Source organism: Ursus arctos, unplaced genomic scaffold (assembly GCF_023065955.2).
Source record: "Ursus arctos isolate Adak ecotype North America unplaced genomic scaffold, UrsArc2.0 scaffold_23, whole genome shotgun sequence".
Taxonomy (NCBI): Eukaryota; Metazoa; Chordata; class Mammalia; order Carnivora; family Ursidae; genus Ursus; species Ursus arctos.
Window position 1 is genome coordinate 7,215,473 of NW_026622908.1, and position 17,464 is coordinate 7,232,936.

At 36.7% G+C, this 17,464-nt stretch overlaps 1 protein-coding gene across 1 annotated transcript; it reads left to right on the forward strand.

Annotated features, from left to right (window-relative positions):
* Positions 1-220: 220 nt before the first annotated feature.
* Positions 221-13,676, forward strand: CUNH11orf58 (chromosome unknown C11orf58 homolog). Its single transcript, XM_026487232.4, has 5 exons — positions 221-616; positions 6,035-6,118; positions 8,630-8,690; positions 10,412-10,521; positions 11,235-13,676. Exons 1-5 carry the CDS (start codon positions 554-556, stop codon positions 11,463-11,465), a joined length of 549 nt encoding a protein of 182 aa, XP_026343017.1. The 5' UTR covers positions 221-553; the 3' UTR covers positions 11,466-13,676.
* The last annotated feature ends 3,788 nt before the right edge of the window (positions 13,677-17,464 follow it).

The window sequence follows — 17,464 nt, forward strand, 5'->3', positions numbered from 1 at the left end:
ATATTTTTTTAAAAGGTTTTTGTCGCGGGGGGGGGGGGGGGGCGGTACCAGCGAGGATTCAATAATCTTCAAACGTTACATTTAAACGTAGGTGCTTGACTAGGACAGATGCATCTGTCAGTCGCGCAGCATCTCACAGCGAAATGCCTTTTTCTGTGGCGACGAAGACTCGAAGCCGCTTAAACGAACGCTCACTGCCATACCCATCCGCGAGAAAGCTCCCTCCACCAGCCGAAAAAGGCGGAACTTCAGAGGGCACTCCCGCCACACAGCGCGATCTGCGCCGCTGAGCTTCCTGGGAATTGTAGTTTTAGTTCTCCCCACTATGCCTTTTGTTCAGATGGGTATGGAGTGAGCCAGAAAACTACAACTGCCAGAGTGCTCCGTAGTGGCGAGTAGCCGCGGCGGTGACGACTGTGGCGGAGAAGGCCTGCAGGGGCTCTGCGTTCTGGAGTGGCGCTGCTTGGGCCGGTGGCAGGTTGCAGGCTGCTGGCGCCGCTGCTGAAGAGAACCGCGAGTGGGTTCGGCGTTTCCCGTCGGGGTCCCAGCAACGATGAGTGCTGCCAGGGAGTCCCATCCGCACGGGGTGAAGCGTTCAGCCTCCCCAGACGACGATGTAAATAACAATGGCGGAGTGGATGAGGGTTGAGGCCTACCAAAGGCTGGAGTAGGCCGGGACGGGTGGTTTAAGAAGGAGGAAGCGTCCGAGGTGGCCCGAAGGGGTAGGGCTGAGGGGGAGGAACCAGAAGAATGACTGGGAAATGTCTCCTTTCCTTACTTAGGGACGGAAGGTTTGAAGAGGTCTACATCCTAAGAGCCAGAGACCTGCGTAGGAAGGGAGTTCGAGGAAGGAAGTCCTGAGAGGGTCGGGAAGCGGATTCGGGGCCGATGAAGCCTCTTTGTCGGTCCTTTCTACTTAGGATAGGGATGGCAAGATCCCTCCTGTTTGAGGTTTAAAATGCTCCTGTGATAGTGCCAAGATGTTGGTGCATGTTTGGACAGATTTTTCCGGCCAGAATTATTTTCGCAAAGTACTGTTAAGAGTAAACCGAGAACAGTATTCAACCGAAAATTGTACCAGGGGAGTCATTTCTTACTGACGCATGGTGGTGAGGTCTAAGATGTTGAGACTAGAAGCCCATTTTGATTTCCGCTACCTTCCTCCTCTTTCCCCCACCCCAAGCTTGTCAGCTTAAATAGCAAACCATTCATTCCTTAAAGTAAGCCATTAAATATTTACTGCTGTGCCAGGTGTTGGGAATTCAAAGATGAGTAAGTACGGTGCTTATCCTAAGTCTTTTTGTATATTTGCCCTAGCTCTTAGCGCAGTGTCATGGAGACTGCAGTAAACGGAAAACTAGGTCCTTCATACAATGGATAAACGCCATGGAAACGTTGATTGAGAAATTTTGGGGAGGTGTAGGTGGGGGCATGGAGAGGTCATCTTTAAGGATGATAGAAGAGAGACATCTGACTTTCTTTAAGTTACTGTTTAAAGCAGTATTAATTTCAGAATATGTAGAGTTCTTTATGGTGCAGTTCAGTGCCTTTCATAATACCTTACTTTGTGAACCGTTAAGAGCTCACTAAAGTCTACTAGTGCATAAGATGTATAGGACCCACCCCTCTTTGGATGGGTGGTGGGGTTAGGACTGGAATACCAAGGTTCTTAAATTGAATTTAACTCTGCAGAAAGATTGGTAATCAGGAAAGATTTGGGGATGAATAATTATATAGTGAGGTGTTTGGTTGCCTTCTGGTCTTCCCTGCTACTGGCTCTTAGATCTTTTCTTGTTAATATGGTAATCCAGTACTTGTTAGGCATTTATCTAAGGCATTTGAGTAACCTGGGTGCCATTTTAAAAGCTATTACACTTTTCCTCCTGGTATTTAACTGTGACTTGATTCCTCGAATGTCAGGCATCTGTTTTGTTGACTCAGAAATATCTTTTAGCTTAACAGAAACCTCTTGATGTTAGGTAATTCAACAGAAAGTTAAAGAGATTAAGTAATTAACTCTACAGCTTCTTTTGCGATCAGTTTAAGATGACCTTTAAGACCTTTTCCAGACTTAGAAGCATTCTCTTTTGAAGGAGATGGTTATAGTTGCAATTCAAGATTAGGTCCTGCAACTTTGACACACTATCTAAAAATGATTATGTTGCTAATTTAAAGTGTAATACAGTAACTTGTCTTTTGATTGTGGTTTTTTTAAGTCAGTTTCTTTCATGTGACTATTACTGGTAATTGGGAGTTATCTTTACTTGTTTTAAAAACATTTTTAAATACTATATACAAAATTTAAAAATATAATTTTGAAATATACATCTAAATTGTAGAAAATTAATTATAATTGAAGTTGTAATTGGTCATCAATTTCTAATGAACATACACTGCATGTAAAAGATAATCAGTTTTTTTGCATACTGACCTCACATATTAAATGGAGATAACAAAATATTTTGAAAGATGTTAAAAGTAGGGGGCACCTGGGTGGCTGAGTCCTTTAAGAGTCTGCTTTCAGCTCAGGTCCTGATCCCAGGGTCCTGGGGTAGAGCCCCAGGTCAGGCTCCCTGCTCAGCAGGGAGTCTGCTTCTCCTTCTCCCTCTGCTCCTTCCCGCTGCTCGTGCGCGCTCTCTCTCTCAAATAAATAAAATCTTTTAAAAATAAAGACGTTAAAAGTAGATATTAAACATGGAATCCAGCTTCAAGAAGATGCTGATGTTATAAGTAAATTCTAAGAGTTACTAAGCTATATATTCAGGAGGAGGTAAATTGACAATAATTCTATAGTAAAAGGTATTAAGGAGAACTTTAAAACTGTCTCATTGGTTTGATTGGAGTGGAGAAATGAAAGCTATTTTTTAGAGTGTAAGAGGTGAGGGGAAGTTAATTTTAGTAACTGGAGGAGACCCTCTAAGAATGTATCCGGCACCCATGTGCTTTTGAGAATGCAGCACTTGGGCAGGGTACTTGGCTGTTGTATGCTAAGGTCTTTGAAAGGTAGAACCAGTAGGACTTGATTGGAAAAAACATTAGGACAAAAAACATAAAGACATTGGAAGGTATTTGATCTTTTAATAGAAGTAGAGAGTTTGGAAAAGTTTTGGCTTTTAGACAGTTGTTTTGTTTTTAACTTGATTCCATAACTTTTATAACTGTAGTTCATAAACTGCTTTCACATATTCTGTCTCATTTGGTCATGTACAGTATGATGTGGAAAGAGCAGAGAACTTAAGGCAAAAGGATCAGAGTAAGTCACTTAAACTTTTAAGTCACTTTGCCTCAGTGTTCTTATTTATTAATGGACTCTTGAGAGAACATATATGAGCAGTCGTTTGTAAGTTGTAAAACACTCTGCAATTCTTACGTGTTTTTATTCTTGTCTTTTAAAGAAGCTATTCCTCTGTGTAGATTAGGAATGAAAACTAAGAAGTTAAATGCCTGGTCCAGGCTCAGAGAGCAAGGGATTTAGTGAGAATCAGTACTTTTTTTTTTTTTCTTTTTTTTCTATTTCTTAACTATGTTCAGCCAGAAATAGTTAAGAACTAACTGGCATATAAAAAGATATTTAGTTGTCAGTTGGAAAGAAGTGGAGATTTGGAAGTTAGGTAGCCAAAATCATGAAAGCATATAAAGCTTCCCACCAAAAGGAATTTAAAAGAACAAGTGAGTCCAGTGTTGTACAAATACTTAATTTTTTAAAATTTATTTTTATTTAAATTCAGTGATTAACATATAGTGTATTAACAGTTTCAGAGGTAGAGTTCAGTGAGTCATCAGCTGTATATAACACCCAGTGCACATTACATCAAGTGCCCTCCTTAATGCCCGTTACCTAGTTACCCTACCTCCCCACTCTCCTCCCCTCCAACACCCCTCAGTTTGTTTCCTATAGTTAAGAGTCTCTTGTGGTTGGTCTCCCTCTCTGATTTCATCTTACTTTATTTCTCCCTCCCTTCCCCTATGATCCTGTGTGTGTTTCTTAAATGCCACATATGGAATTACACATTAAGTGAAATCATATGATAATTGTCTTTCTCTGATTGACTTATTTCACTTAGCATAATACCCTCTATTTCCATCTCTGTCATTGCAAATGGGAAGATTTAATTTTTTGATGGCTAATATTCCATGTACAAATACTTTAAAACTCATATCCCTAGAGAAATGGTCACCTTTTAAAAAATATTTTCTAAGTCTTCTACAGATAATTTCCAGAAGAATAAAAATAGTGAAAAACAGTTTAATTGAAAATTTTAATATGAATGTAACCATAGCAAACCCAAATTTCTATTACATGGCTTCCTGATTTTCGTGACATATATACCCAAAATGGTTAGCGTCCTCTGAATACAGCTAAGTGCTTGTCAGTTGTGTGTAAAACTGGAACATATAATTTCAGATTTCAAATAATTTCTAATAGATGTTAGCTTTATCATTATTGTAGCTTTAGCATTTGCATCATCAAAATATGTGAAGAATTTAAACCTTTGTGCTCATAATTTTGTGTTGGAAGGGAGATTGTCATCTTTGCTCCACAATTGCAAAATATTTTCATTTTTAGATTATAAACTCAATTAGAATGATTAATCCAATGAATGTTTTCTTTCTACATTCGTTCCAGTCACCTTTGTATATACATCTGCCTTTAGCACTTGTCCAGTTTCAAATCCTATCAACCTAATTTTGATGTACAAATATAAAAGATGAAGCAGTCACACGTTTTGTTTGTTTGGTTTTTTTTAGAAAAACAGGATGGTCCAGGCTCTTACTGTACAGTATTGCAAGATGAAGTCTCCCTGTTGAAGGACTCTCTAGATGAGAGTGTCATATTTTTCCTTGTCTTTTTTTTTTTTTTTCTTTGTCTCTTGATTCCTGGGTTGGAGAAAGGTCATGTAGTATTTAAACATCCAAAAATTCAATCTTAAGATTTTTGCATACACAATTAATTTTGCCATTACTATTAGTTTAGGGTACACTACCTATCATTTTGCATTCACCTTATTCCTCTAATAACTGTGAAATGACTTTTGTCAGTTTCCAGTTTTTACCCAGTTGCCATTATGGGTAGAAATGAATAATTCTGGACTCTCAACTGTGTCCATGAAAGCTAGAAGCATACAACGGAGGAGTGATGAGGTCTTGAAAGGTGATGCAGTATCTTGGACAATAGGATGAGAAAACTCTTCTGCCATTTTTCTGTTTCCTTATTTTAGTCATTTTTAGCATAGTTGGCAATAACTAATAAATCATAATGATATATTTCCTACATTTGTTTCAAGATATAGGGAAAAATATGATCACTAGGACTCCATAATATTTCTTAGCTTTGTAAAAGGGCTCAACTGACCATTTGATAATTACAAAGTAGAATGAGTTTTACTCTTTTTTAAAATAAGTTTTCTGTTTATTCTTTGGAAGACCTTTAAGAAAGACTAAAAGTCTTACATATCAATCCTTAGAAATAACTAGAACTGCACACACAAAAAAATTGAAAACCTAAAATTTGGTCCATTTTGTGTTCCATGGTCCTTTAGACTATCACTAAAGCCAGACTAACTTTCAAGTAACAACTCTGGCAGCCTCTGGGTTCGAAATCCTAGGTACTCAGGGCCTTGCAAGGCTCTAGGGTAGTAGGTCTCAAAGTGTGGTCCTCATATCAACATCAACAGCATCATCATCACTTAGGAATTTGTTAGAAATGAAACCCTTGAGCCCACCCCAGACTTAATGGATCTAAAACTCTTGGGGTGTAGCCTAGCAGTTTGGGTTTTAACACACCCTCCAGGTGATTCTGGTAAGTGCAGACTTCAGAATCAAAGCTCTGGCTGCAAAAGAAAGGAAGGCTTCTGCCTTGAGGCAACAGGAGTATATATTGAGTATGGTGTATATGCTTAACTACCTAAACAAAATCAGTGAGTCCTGTTTATAGTTAAAAATGACAGGGGGGAGAAACAACCTTGGGAGTATGGGTAGACTTTAAATTTTTTAATATTATGCAAAAAAACTAATTGGCTAATTTCTTTTGCAGCTTGGATCTAGCAATTGGGAAGCAGCAGACTTAGGTAATGAGGAAAGAAAACAAAAGTTCTTGAGACTTATGGGTGCAGGAAAGGTAAGCATCAAACAGTATTTTTTTTTTTTAAGTCTTTTCTGTGAAAATAATATCCTTATGTTGTCTGTTGAGTGAGCCAAACTGAATATACTGGGATCCCATTTTCCTGTTCTGGCTTGGGAAACAGAATGACCTAACCAAGCACTTAAAATTTATACTATTTCTGCACCATGTCTGGGATTCTCAGCACCACTGGGCAGTAAGGTTTAGAGACTGAATAGAGAGCAACCTTGGTTTGAGGAGACTCCTATGGAAGAAGGTTTATGATTTGCTGTTAGCTTAATGATTTAATAGAAGTTTTATTCTGGGCAGACCAATTGGTAGGCCTTTCATATTTTATAGCTCCCTCTAGCCCTTGAGGTAGTAGCCAAGCCTTTATGAAAAACCTAATTTTTAAAATGTTCAATATATTTTGAAATCCCTTTCAGTTTGATTAACGTAGTAGAAGATAGAAAATATAGGTGCCAGGAAAACATCATCTGTGGGGGAAATTCCCTTCTTGTTCCTAGCAATAATTTTTACATGCAAATACAGTTCTCTCTAGATACTTATTTTGTGTAAGCAAGTCAATTTATTTTCCTAACATTGTCCCCAAAATTTACAAACCAAATGTGGATGAAATAAGAAAACTTTTTTTCTGTTTTAAGCTCCTCAAAATTAATTCTGCCCTTTGTTTTTGTTATTCATATGGGGACTCATTCATGCATTTTACCAACAATTATTAACCGTTTACAGCATGCCAGGTACCGTGCTAGGTCCTGAGGGTCACACAGATCATGAACACCTGTTTGGAGCCATCATGTAATAGAGGAAACCAGATAATTTAGAATTACAATTGCTGTGAAAGAACTGTGCACATAGTGCTGTGGAATCAACAGACAAGGGTAGCTAACTCTGCCTTAGTGATAGAGGAAAGCATCTCAGAAATAGAATTGGTGAAACAAAGAGGAGTTAGCCAGACTAAAACAGCAGGGTTCAGGGTACAGAGAGATCGTGCAACACAATAAGACCTGTACAAGGATACATTTTTATAATATCTTACAAATCTAGATTTCCCAGTAATTTTGTGATTTATCATAGAAAGTAGTCTGAAGTTTGTCTTGATTGATGCAAATAAAATATTTGCTAAGAATATATGAGGTAAGTAATAATTTAGGGGACATGCTTAACCTAGTAGAATGAAAACTCTGAGTACTTAGGAAGAATACCCTAACATAAAGTGTATGAAATTTAGCGACCAGTTTTATATACCAGATGCAGAGTCAAATATATCATTAAAACTGTGGGGAAGAAAACAGATTGAACAATTTAAAAAAATTGACTACCAAGAAATGAGCTATTTAGCATACATTAAATTTTTTTCTAGCAAGGCTGAGATTGTAGCTTTGATCTTATATATAGGCTGTTTGGATTTATTCTGTTTTGTGACAGTGAAGTATATTCCTAACCCTAGCCAGCTGCCATGAGTATTTTATTGGTCACAGGGAGAACCAGCTAGGAGAAAGTATGAATAGACTAGGGCAGTACTATCATCATTCTCAGATAACTTAATGTATTATACATTCTCAGATCTTGATAATGGAGTGTCTTCTGCAATGTAAAGCAGCAGCATATTGAGTCATTGATTTGCTTCTGTGATAATGGCATGTAAGGCAGTGAAGTATTAATACTTGAAGCCTTTCAGTAATATCGTGGAGTACGGAAAATGTGTCTGTCATTCTTTGACAATAGGAAGATTTGTTATGTACTGTATCTTCACGGTGATTGGTTAAGATTACTTTGCAAAGTTACATTTAATCTCTCCTTCACTATGTTTTAGTGAAGAATTTCTTTACCTTATGAAACTAAATATGAACCATAAGGAGTGGATTGTAACTGATAATTGAGAGTAATTATGTAGCCTGATCAGTTAGTAACATTGAATCAGGATTTATTTGTATGTTTTAGAGTACAATTGGATTGTTTTAAATTCTGTTCTTTTTGACAGTTTAAGATTGGGTATTTATTGTAGTCAAATAATAATGAGCTGGGTATTTGTTAAAGATTTATCACTTTGTTCATTATAAGTCTCTTACTTCATTTTTATCTAGCTAAATAATTTCCTTTGCTTGCTTTCTATGAAATGTGCCTGCGGCATCAGAAAGAAGAGGTGGGAAAGTTAAAGCAACTCATTTAATTGGCCTTTTAGGAAAGAAAATGTTTAAATTGACACAATTTTTTAGTTATCTACCCCATTTAAAACTCCAGTCTGATCTCTGCGTACTCTCCACTCCCTTTCTCTGCTCTGTTTGTGTATTTGTTTTAATGGCCCTTATAACTTTCTAACATACTATAATAATTGATTTCATTTCCCCTCCTCATCTCTACCTTTGCTAGAATGTAAGTTCCATAAAGACAAGGATCTCAATTTACTTCTTTTTCTTCACTGTATCCCAGAACACATAGTAGACACTCAATAATTATTTTAAGTTAGTGGTCTCAAATTCTAATACATTTTCTACTTTCTTACAGAAAGAACACACTGGTCGTCTTGTTATAGGAGACCACAAGTCAACATCTCACTTCCGAACAGGTAAGAAAATAAAATATAATTTAAGAGGTAGTGCTAGATTTGGAATGTGAAATATTCGTATGTATTTCAGGATATTCTCTGTATAATTGTGTTAATGGTTAAAATATTAGATCTGGAAATGTATATGTAAACATGTATATGTAACAATTAGCATATACTCTAATTTTTAAAGATTTGAGAGTATATATCAATGATATTCTAACCAAGAAACTGACCTTTTTCTGTCTTCATTTTTACTGATTCATAACATATTTATGGTAGTGAGGTTTTATGCCTCATCTTGCCAACTGTTATGTAATATGTATTTCTGAATTTTTTACATAATAAATTATTTAACATACAGTGTTGTTATTGGCATATTAAACTGGTTTTGAATTTATTCACTGTTGTTTTGAAATCCTTAATAAAGAATATAAACTTGTTGCAAAGCCTGAAGAAATTAATTTTAGAGGAAAAACTTTTAAAATAAAAACTAAAAAAGAAGAGTTTGGATTTGAATTCAGGCTGCTGAAAAATGAAATTTTCTCCTATATAAAATTGACCCTAATCTTGGACATTATTAATAACAAGGCATATGACCTGGATCTTATTTAACAAATTTTTTTATTAAATTATTTAAATTAACTTTATACTGATCTAGGATATGTAGCACATTTCAGAAATTAACAGGTCTTTCATTTTTCTAAATAATTATTTCAAATTGATTTGCATTGTTAGAAAAGGGAAAAAGAATACCTGAGCTTTGTAGAATGGAAAAATATTTAACTGTTGCATTTATTCTTTTATAACTGTGGACTTTATGAATAAAAATAATGCAAGCACTGTCATTTCTGATTTAAAAAACTCTTATATTTACAAATTAAAATGGCATAGTCAACTTTTTTTTTTTTTTTAAGATTTATGTATTTATTTTAGAGAGTGCAGGAGCACTTGCAAGCAGGGGGAGGGTGAAACGGGGTGGGTGGGAGGGGAGAAAGAGAGAATCTCAAGCAGACCTCCCGCTGAGCAGGGAGTCCAGCTCTGGGCTTGATCCGGGGACCCTGAGATCATGACCTGAGCTGAAATCAAGAGTTGGATGCTCACCTGACTGAGCCACCCGGGCGCCCCCTCAGAAAGCTTTGATGGTATTAGTAATGTTCTAGTTGTAGATAAGATCGTGTTGTTTCAGTGAACTGGTATGTAAGAAAGGCATGAAGTAGAGCCATTATTTATTTAGCCATTCTCTGAACAGAAATGCCTGCCTTTTCATTATATATGTTAAAAGACAGAAACTTTTGTTTGTTGCTGGTGTTTTAAATGTGAGAGAAAACTCACTTTCAGGGAAGCAGTTATTTATTGGACTATAAATAAGCTAAAATATTAAAGGCCCAAAAGTTCTTAGTAATTAATATTTATAATATCTGAACTTCAGGCAGTTCTGAGACTTGTCTAATTTGAACTTACCACAGAAAAATATATGTTCTTCATCTTTTATAAACTTTTGTAGTTCAGAGGGTTAGTTACTAGAGAAGTAATCATAAAATACATCCTTCAATTTTTTAGTGTCTGTTAGGTAACCACCTGTTGGGTAGAGGAAACCCATCCACAAAACGCGTTGTAAAATTAGTCACAGAGAAATCAGCCCTGAATATAATAGCATTTGTAATACGGGTTTTTTTTTGTGTAATCAAATGTTTTTATTAATTTGACTGAAACATAACCAAAGTACACTGGACATGCAGGGGAAGAAGACAAGAAAATTAATGAAGAACTGGAGTCTCAATATCAGCAAAGTATGGACAGTAAATTATCAGGAAGATATCGACGACATTGTGGACTTGGCTTCAGTGAGGTAGTAATTAAAATTTTCATTAAATGGGAAGATAATTTCTAAATTGATCCTTTATTTCTATTAGATTACTCTAGCAATCAGGAATCCTATATACAAAGCTTTCTTTTTACAGTTACTTAATTTTCTGTATGCCCATATAGGTCTTCGTAGGTAATGAGAAGAGATATTTTTGAGTTTTACAAATGTTTTCTGATAGAAGCTTATTGTAAATTCTGCTTAGTCATTATGGCACATCTTTAATAAGCATGAACAACATACAAGTTAAGAGGAAATATTTCGTGTAAATACTAGTTTAGGAGCTTTCTCAGCGATCTCTTTTCATATTATAAGTGCTGGTTAACTACTCCAAAGTAATATGTAAAGCATTGGTAACTTTTCCACATTTCCATTGGTCAGTAGTTAATTTGCCTTATTTGTTTTTTAAAAAATACTGTTTCTTTCAGGAAGCTATGGTAGCTTTCAAACTAAGGGGAGGGAAGTCAGGTGAGTGGTCTAGAGAGCTGTTGCTTAAAATAAAATCCTACTTAAGTCCTAATGGGTAAAACACAGGGCGATGTCTTCCCTTGGCGGCCTCTGATCACAATACAGTCTTAAAACTTGATGTTAATGGCTAGGGAGTGGGTGTTTTGAGACTGTGACAAAAATTAGTGTCTTTCCCAGATTTTGTACTGGGTAACTGTATTTAAGAAGAGCCTGTTGGTTGATGTTCGTAGGTAGAAGATCATGATGGAGAAGGTGATGTGGCTGGAGAGGAGGAGGATGATGATGATTCTGCTGATCCTGAAAGTCCAGATGACTCTGAGAGCGATTCAGAGTCCGAGAAGGAAGAGTCTGCCGAAGAACTCCAAGCTGCTGAGCACCCTGATGATGTGGAGGATCCCAAGAACAAAAAGGATGCAAAAAGCAACTATAAAATGATGTTTGTTAAATCCAGTGGTTCATAACTCCCAAACACTTAGTCTTTGTATTAAAAGTAAGCCTTATTGTTATAATGCACAGTGGAGGACTGCTTATAGAGCACAGACCTTTGTATTATAATTTTTAAAAAGGCCCTTTTAAATAATTACAAAGAGTGTTTGCTTTCAGATGCCATGGATTACACTTTTATGGGCATGACTATAACCATTTTTGTAAAGAGTAAGAGTTGTATAAAATAAGAAATAAATACAGTACTCCATTTCCTTTCATATTAGCATCATCAAACTCTAATCTCACCTTTTTACCCCTTCAGATAGTTTTGGAGGAGACACTTTTTTGTGGTAGCTGTTTCATCTTTTTTGTTCCTTCATATTTTTTTCTTATAAGAAGTTTAATCTGATACTGTGATGTGTTCATGAAAAATACTCAGTTATTATCCTTTACTTTGCTGTAGCAGAACTATTCATCATGGATATTTCTGCTGCCAATAACTATCTAAATTGTTTGCAAAAGATTAAGTACTTAGTTTACTCTTACTGATTCAGCTCTACTCTTTTGGACCAAAGCAACATGAGAGCAAATACTTTCACCCTGTTAGGATGGAGTTGCAACTGTCATACATTTGGAATGTTATGATCCCAAGCAGTCTTTATATAATTTGAATTACATTGTATGTTAGGTTTTTGATAAAATTTGGCCAATTTTTACAGAAGAAATTATTTCTCTGATCATTTGGTCCTATCTATCTATTTAGGAATATGTAAAACTGGAATTTTTTTTTTTAAGGTAATATGTGACCAAAGTTAATTTTCTTCCTAAGGCCTAAATAAAGAAAAAGCAGTTTCCCATATTTGGTTTGTGATACCTTTATCCTCATCTAAAATGAGGAATAGCCTTACTGAAAAAGAAGCTAAAACAAATTCTCTTCATTTTATCCCAATGCTGTTATCTTGATTATTGAATTACTGGAAAGTAGTATTGCTTTCTGATTTTATTGCTGCTTCTGCGGGAGTGAGATTAGAATTCTCTGGTGTTATTTGGTTGATACGTACAGCAGATTAACAAACTGCATTATGGACTAGTCCATGATCTTTGAATATTTGGGTCCAAAATGTGTCAAAGTAACATGTTCAAAGGCTTGAGTCAAACCTGTTTGCTGAATTTTTATATATCTAGATATTTAAGTATGCGTTTGATGTGTTGGACTTAAAAAACAAATTCCTATGTCACTTTGAAATTTAAAATGTTAGTGTAGCAGCTAGAGTAGGTGATAATCTGGTTTATGCAATCCATTCGTAGATCAGACCCCCCCAACATTTGGCTTTTGATTTTTCTTATTTCTTACATCGTTTTATAATAGGTGCCACCCTGTGTAGTAAAATACCAAGTCAGTGGGTAGTAGACAGGATATATGACCTTTAATAGATACTTGGTTTGAATATGTGTGGCTTTATTCAAATTTCAGTTGGCCACAGATTTTTAGATATCTAGTTTCTAGGGTTGCTTATTACAATTAAGTTGTAAATAAAGGCTGATTTATGTTTAAGAATGGAAGTGGGAGAGATCAGTATTACATTTTAAAAAGTATTTTCATTGAGTTTATTGTTGAAACATGCTGGGTTGTTGATAAGTCTTGGTTCTTAATACGTAAGTAGAAGAGTCTTCTTCTAAAATAACTACACCAGAAGACCTTTTTCTTCATGTCCAAATAGAGATATTCCAACTAATTCATACATTATTGGACCATTGACATAATTCAGGGTTGAATAAATTCAGGTCTGTTGGTCCATGTGGTCTAGTGTCCCAGCACCACATTAAACATCATGGCTATCTTGTAAGCATGAATATCAGGGTTGTGTTTTTTTTTCTTATCAAATTTAAGGAAAAAACAGGGAGACAGATGCTTTGCCATCTTGATATCCCTATTAAAGAAGCAGGTGGGAAAAATACAAATTATTTTTGTGTAGTGAAAGACTATTCAGTCAAAAGTTTAATGCCAAATTTGCCCCTATCATAATTTCTTACCTGAAATGCACTTCTTCCAAATGTTTACCTATGCCAATGATTTAACAGTCTTTTTATTGAAAAGCTTTTTAGGAACATAGTTTCCAATTTTGTGTGTAATAATAGGTAAAAGTCCTCAAATCTGTAATTTTTTAAACCTGGGAGAAATGTAGTTACAGAAGAAAGTTCGAAATTACTGTTTTTCTGATTAAATAGCAGTTTGAGATCAGAAAGAGTTCTTCTAGTAAATTTTGCGGAGAAATTTTCAACTACCTGGTTGACTTCAGTGACCACTTCTTACAGGGCTTTGGTTCCATCACTGTCTCCGCGACAGCCACATCCTAGATACTTCCAATATCCAGAAACTACTTTACCTCTGAAATTGCTAATTTAGAAATTACCTCTGACCGTAACAGTTCTGTTCCTTTACACATGTTCGGATTAGGTCGTTGTCAGTCTGTTTTCACCTGCTTCACAAGCCCTGTCTAGATTATGAGTTGGTCTGTCAATTCAATATCACTGTTGTCAGTGTCCTAAATAATCATCTTCAGTCATACCTGCCTGGAAAATCCCATCCCTAGATGTATCCAATCCTCTACGATTATTTCTGGAGAAGATCCAGTATTACTTAAGATTAATGTTAACTGGCCTCAACACTGCATGTTATCAGTACTGTTTTGTCTGGTCAACTCTTCTCCCATTTTCTTAACAATTGTCTGAAGTCTCTATTCATAAACTTGTACCATTCCTTCATTCTTAACCTGTCCTTGCCTTCTAGCTTACTTAAGAAATAGGTTTTATCAGGCAGAAACTCCTTCAACTTCTGCCTTCTAAATTCACGACCATGCAGAAGTTCCCCTGCTTTAGGTCACAGCCCAGCTCTACCACCATAGTGAAGAAGCTAGTGACCTTGGGCATAACTAGATCTCTCTGGGTCTCCTTTCCTTGTCTGTAAAATGAGGATAGCAATAGCAACTACCTTGTATGGTTACTGTGAAAATTTGATTAAGCAGATTAAAAGCTTTTCACACTGGTAGGTATTCAGTGCTCAATAAATACTAGCTTTAGTTAATCCTTTGCATCTTGTGAACCTAGTGTTTTGATCATCTTCCTTTGAGTCTTCAATCTCTCCCTTAGTCTGTTGGCCCTTTTCTGTCAATATTTGTATCCCCGTATTTCACATCTTAAAAATAATCACTCCTAGATAATATATAGTTCAGCTCTTGTCATCCTACCTCATGCCTTCCACATCCAGTTTTAATAACTTGCTTCTGTTACTGCCTTCCTCGCTGCCATCCCCTCTCTCCTCAGTTCGTTTCAGTATGGTTTCTACCCAACCTTGACACAACTGCTTTGAAAACTACTTTCATCAAATCAGTGATTCTCGTTTTCCTAAAACATTTTTCGTTAATTCCTTGACCTGTTAGCAGTATTTGGCATTGTTAACCAGCAGTCTTCAGATGGGTATCCATTCTTGGGGTTCACGAAGGGATTCAAAAGAATCAATTTCTGTGTGTCCACATGTTCCTAAATTGGTCTCCCTGAAAACTCCTCTCCTTTCATGGTGGACTAACTCAATAACGGAAAGGCAGTACCTCGTCACCACCCCAAACCTACAGTGATTTATCTTCCCAGTGGGTGAAGTGTTCAAGGCTCAAAAAAAGGGGAAATTTGAAATGTTGATATTGAGGCCTGAAAGCAAGTCAGGTGGTTTCCAGTTCTATGCGTTTAATAAAATTGGTAGAGAAAGTGAATTGTTAGCTAATTTATTAGGGATACATTTTGGTGAAAGATCACTCTGATGTTTGGCCTAGATGCCAAGAGTTCAGAGGATTAAGTGAAGTTTCTAAAACCTATTACCAATTCTTCATACGAGCAAGGTTTCTTGGTGCTTTCACCTATAAAAATAGAAATTTTCTCCTTCAGGAATTCCAAGTTATGTGCATGTTGCATCTTCTATCTCCACGTCATTTTTCTTTATTTTCAAACCCAATTTTCTATTGCCTTTACTGTGATTTGGGCACTGTATATTGTCAGTCCAATTTTATATTCATTTTTATGAATTTTTTTTCCCTAAGTTCTGCCAGCTCACATTTCATTCTTTGTTGTTTCATCATATCCTCTTGTATTTCTCACGTCTGTTCTTATTTTATAGAGCTGAATCTTCCATTACGATATTAAGGTTATCATGAAATGTTTGACCATAATTCTCAACAACTTTGAGGCAATGTTTTCTTGGTGTTTGTTCTTCAGTAATGTCTGTTTTTCTTGATCTTTTCCTCTATTGTAATAACCTCATACAAAGCCTGTGCTAGTTCTTTTTTATCATTTTTATCAACTACAAATATTTACTGAGTACCCACTGCGTGTATGGCATAGTTCTAGCCACTGGGAGTGCAGCAGTGAACAAAAATCCTCAGTGCTTTAATGAGGCTTACATTCTGGTGGAGGGGTGACACAGATATCAGATGAGACAAATGCTAAGGAAACAGGGCAAAGGGATGCAATGTAAGTAATTGAATAAGCTAGGGGCCACAAAGAGTTGTGAGGTGAGTTCAGAGCCAGCAGTAACGCATAAGGTCATTAGAGCCATAGTATGAACTTCGGATTTTATGCTGAGCAGAAAAGATACTGGAGAGAATTTCTGATTACAGTGACATGATCTAATGTAGCTTAGGCAGCTGTGTTTGAAAAAAATACTATTGAGAGTCAAATGTCAAAATGGGGAGCCCAGTTACAAAATGACTGCAATATTCTAGGTGAGCACAGGAATGTAAATTAGGGTGTCATGGTGGAAGTAATGAGAAATTGATTCTGGATGTATTTTGAAGGTAGAGCCACCAGCATTTGCCAGAAGACTGGATGTAGCATATGAGAGAGGAGTCAAGAATGAGTTCCCATTTACATATATGAGGAAAACTGGTGACTCCTCTTTAAGCTCTTCCCAGGTATTTGCAGGATTTTCATATTGAGGAGGGGACAAGCTAACAGATTTTGTTTACCGTGATCAGAGTTATGTGTGTGAATCCTTCTAGCCCTGCCAGTGAAGTTCATATGCCCCAGTAGTAGGCTCGTCACATGCAGGGTCGTCTTTTCCCTGCCACCCTACAGACTGGTCCTGCAAGGAGCCTCACCTTAGAGAGACACCGGCTAGGTCCAGATACTGCAGAAGCGAGCGTTCTCCTGTACTCTTCATCTGATATTCACTACTTTTTCAATTCTCACCTATTTGAGAGTTACAAGTTTCAGATGTCTCCTGGGTTTGTTGAAGCTGGAGTTTGTAGTTCCATTTCTCATTTTCCTTATTGCTTTTGGGTGATTTCCAAAAGAAGAAGTGACTTCACTCTTCTGTCTCTAAACTGCAAGTAAGTACCATTAACTTACCACACCCAAATTACTATTGCTTAAACCCCACTAGTTTGATTTCTGAGCTGCAGTTCCCCAGCCCACTTCCAGAAAGCACAATTACTTCTGGCACAGGATAAACCAAAGGAACATCTGTATGCTCCCCACAGATACCAAACAGAGCCTTCCCTCTTCCCTCCATCTCCCCAAACTGCTGTTCACTCCCCTCAAAGCTGCTTCAAGGAGCCTAATTCGCTCTATTGAACACGGTGCCTCTTGTGCCTTTACCAGTACTAAGACGTTGCCTTCTCAGGCTGAATTCAAATAGAGTCATTCTGCCTGCCACTCGTCAAATCACGTGAAGCCATTTCCAAAAGGATTCTTAAATTAGAAATAAATCAGTCCTGAAAACTGAGGCTTACAGTTAATGTAATAAACATGAAACTTTGCCTTGAGCTTGCACACAGGAAGCCTTTCCTTTCAAAGCCAAAGGAGAAAACAACTCATTATAACCCATGGTCTCTAGTTAAACTAGTTATGTGCTTTCTTTCATAAAGCAGTCTACTGGTATTAAGTTCTAAGTGCAACTTACCATGTGGGTCTTTCTTGTCTGGAGTATTATCCTTAGACCAGTGGTTCTCAACCAGGAGGGATTTTCACCTCCCAAGGAACATTT